A 1,915-nucleotide genomic window follows, 5' to 3' on the forward strand; every position below is an offset into this window, starting at 1 on the left:
TTTTTATCCATCAGCAGAGTTTAATTCCATGTTTTCTAATTTGTATTTTCCATTATACAAAAAATGGTGCTTTTTTGACAGCCCGCAGATAAGTTTATATGAATATTTATTGATTTATTTCCTAAACCCAGCAGGGGAGCAGCAAATAAATTTAGTGCTTTCTTTAAATAATTCCCTTTCTATGAGGCAAGATGTCATTTGAAACTTTTAAATAGGCATTTAATTAGCCCGTGTGTGTTGCTTCTGAACAAAACCCTGCTGGGAGCCTTTGGGGCGACGCATCCCAGAGAGGCGGTCACTATGCAAAGTTGATGACTCCCCCGCCTTTGTTGCGGGGCCATTGTGCACCGCTTGCTTATGAAGTCTAATCCAATCATAAATTGCCCCCCTGCACCAATCGGCGCGGCCGCAGCTCGCGATGAATGAAGCTCGAGTGGAGAACTTTGTTGAACCCCATTGTTCGCGCTGTCACTTTTGAAAGAGCCTCAGCGGCGCTGACCACTATAAAACCCATCATCCAGGAGGAAGGGCAGAGAGAGCCCGGCCAGACTTGCTAGTTGGATCTTTACTAACGAGGTTTGCAAAGCAGAAAAACAAACAATCCAAGCAGCGGCCCCAGCCCGGTTCCGCGGACAGCCTCTGCGATGATGTTCCCAAGCCTCATAGCTCCTCCGGCTGTCTACCCCAACCTGCTGCGGCCGACTCCTACCCTGACCTTGCCTCAGTCGCTGCAGTCAGCTTTTTCCAGCCATTCCAGCTTCCTAGTGGAAGATCTGATCCGCATCAGCAGGCCCGCCAGCTACCTGCCCAGGACTGCCCCTCCGCCCAGCATGTCCCCGCCGAGCTCGGCGGCCAGGACRGACGCGGGCACGCCGGAGCTCTCCAGCTCCACCCCCGCGGGCGCCAGGAGGATCTGTTCGCCGCAGACTTCCGTCTCTTCCAGCGGCGACTCCACTTTCCTCAAGTTTGGGGTCAACGCCATCCTGTCGTCCGCCCCCCGAGCCGGTAAGGGCCCGCTCCTCGCTGCCCGGCGCCGCCGGCCGAGCCCGCGTGTGCCGCTGCCGGCGCCGCCGCAACGAGAGCGCCCGGGGGGAGGCGGCTGGGGGGGGGGCGCTTTACCAGGGGGGAGGGAGCACCCAGGCCGCGCTGCAGAGCCCCTGTGCCGCGCATGTGTTTAAGGGTGAGGGGAGCGCCGGCGGGCTGCCACTGCCGCTCCGGCGGCCCCGCGGAGGCTGCGGGAAGGACGAGAGGACCGGTCCCCGGGAGCGGCAGCGTCCGCGGCTCGTCCCGCAGACGAGCCCGCTGACGGTTCCGGCCTCCAGGGCGCCGCTTTGCCAGCAAAAACCATCCCAACGAAAGTACCGCTTTTCCAAGCAGGTTCCGCGCTCCGCCTGCCTCTCTTTTGGGAAAGAAGTACTGCACTGCTCGGCAGACCAATCGATACACCAAACTTTGTCATTTCTACCGCTTTCGCCTTGCCATTGGTCGATTCCAGCCTATGGTAACTCTCTCCTTTATTTGATTTTATTTATTTACTAGAAACTTCCCCTGCGTTGCTTCAGAGCGTCCCTCCAAAGACTTTCTCCTTTCCATACTTTGAAGGATCCTTCCAGCCTTTTATCAGATCTTCCTATTTTCCAGGTAGGTCCTTAAAAGTCTTTCTCTCTCTCCCTCCGTCTCTTGCATTCTAGCGGATCCCTGCCCTCCCACCCGATCTTGCCCCGCTCCAAGCATATCCCAGCGATGCTTCTCCGTCCACCCCCGGGGGTTATGCTCTAGTTCAGAGGTTGGACAGAGTACAACATTCAAGAATCAGTCGCGCCAATTTGATGCCCTATTTAGCACAAGCAGTGACTGCTTGACATCTCGTTCCCATTCCCCCCACCCCCGACCGGCAAATTAGCCGGAACTGTCA

General features: G+C 56.5%; 1 protein-coding gene across 1 annotated transcript in view; it reads left to right on the forward strand.

Moving 5' to 3' along the window:
• The first annotated feature begins 644 nt into the window (after positions 1-644).
• The window catches only part of DBX1 (developing brain homeobox 1), a 3,866-nt gene continuing 2,595 nt past the window's right edge, over positions 645-1,915 (forward strand). The window contains exons 1-2 of the mRNA XM_085300812.1: positions 645-1,005; positions 1,540-1,641. Of these exons, the coding sequence (XP_085156938.1) occupies positions 645-1,005; positions 1,540-1,641 (463 nt within the window). The remainder of the gene's footprint in view (positions 1,006-1,539; positions 1,642-1,915) is intronic.

The sequence above is a fragment of the Rhea americana genome, unplaced genomic scaffold (genome assembly GCF_003343005.1).
Source record: "Rhea americana isolate MKP2758 unplaced genomic scaffold, rheAme1 scaffold_17, whole genome shotgun sequence".
Lineage (NCBI taxonomy): Eukaryota > Metazoa > Chordata > Aves > Rheiformes > Rheidae > Rhea > Rhea americana.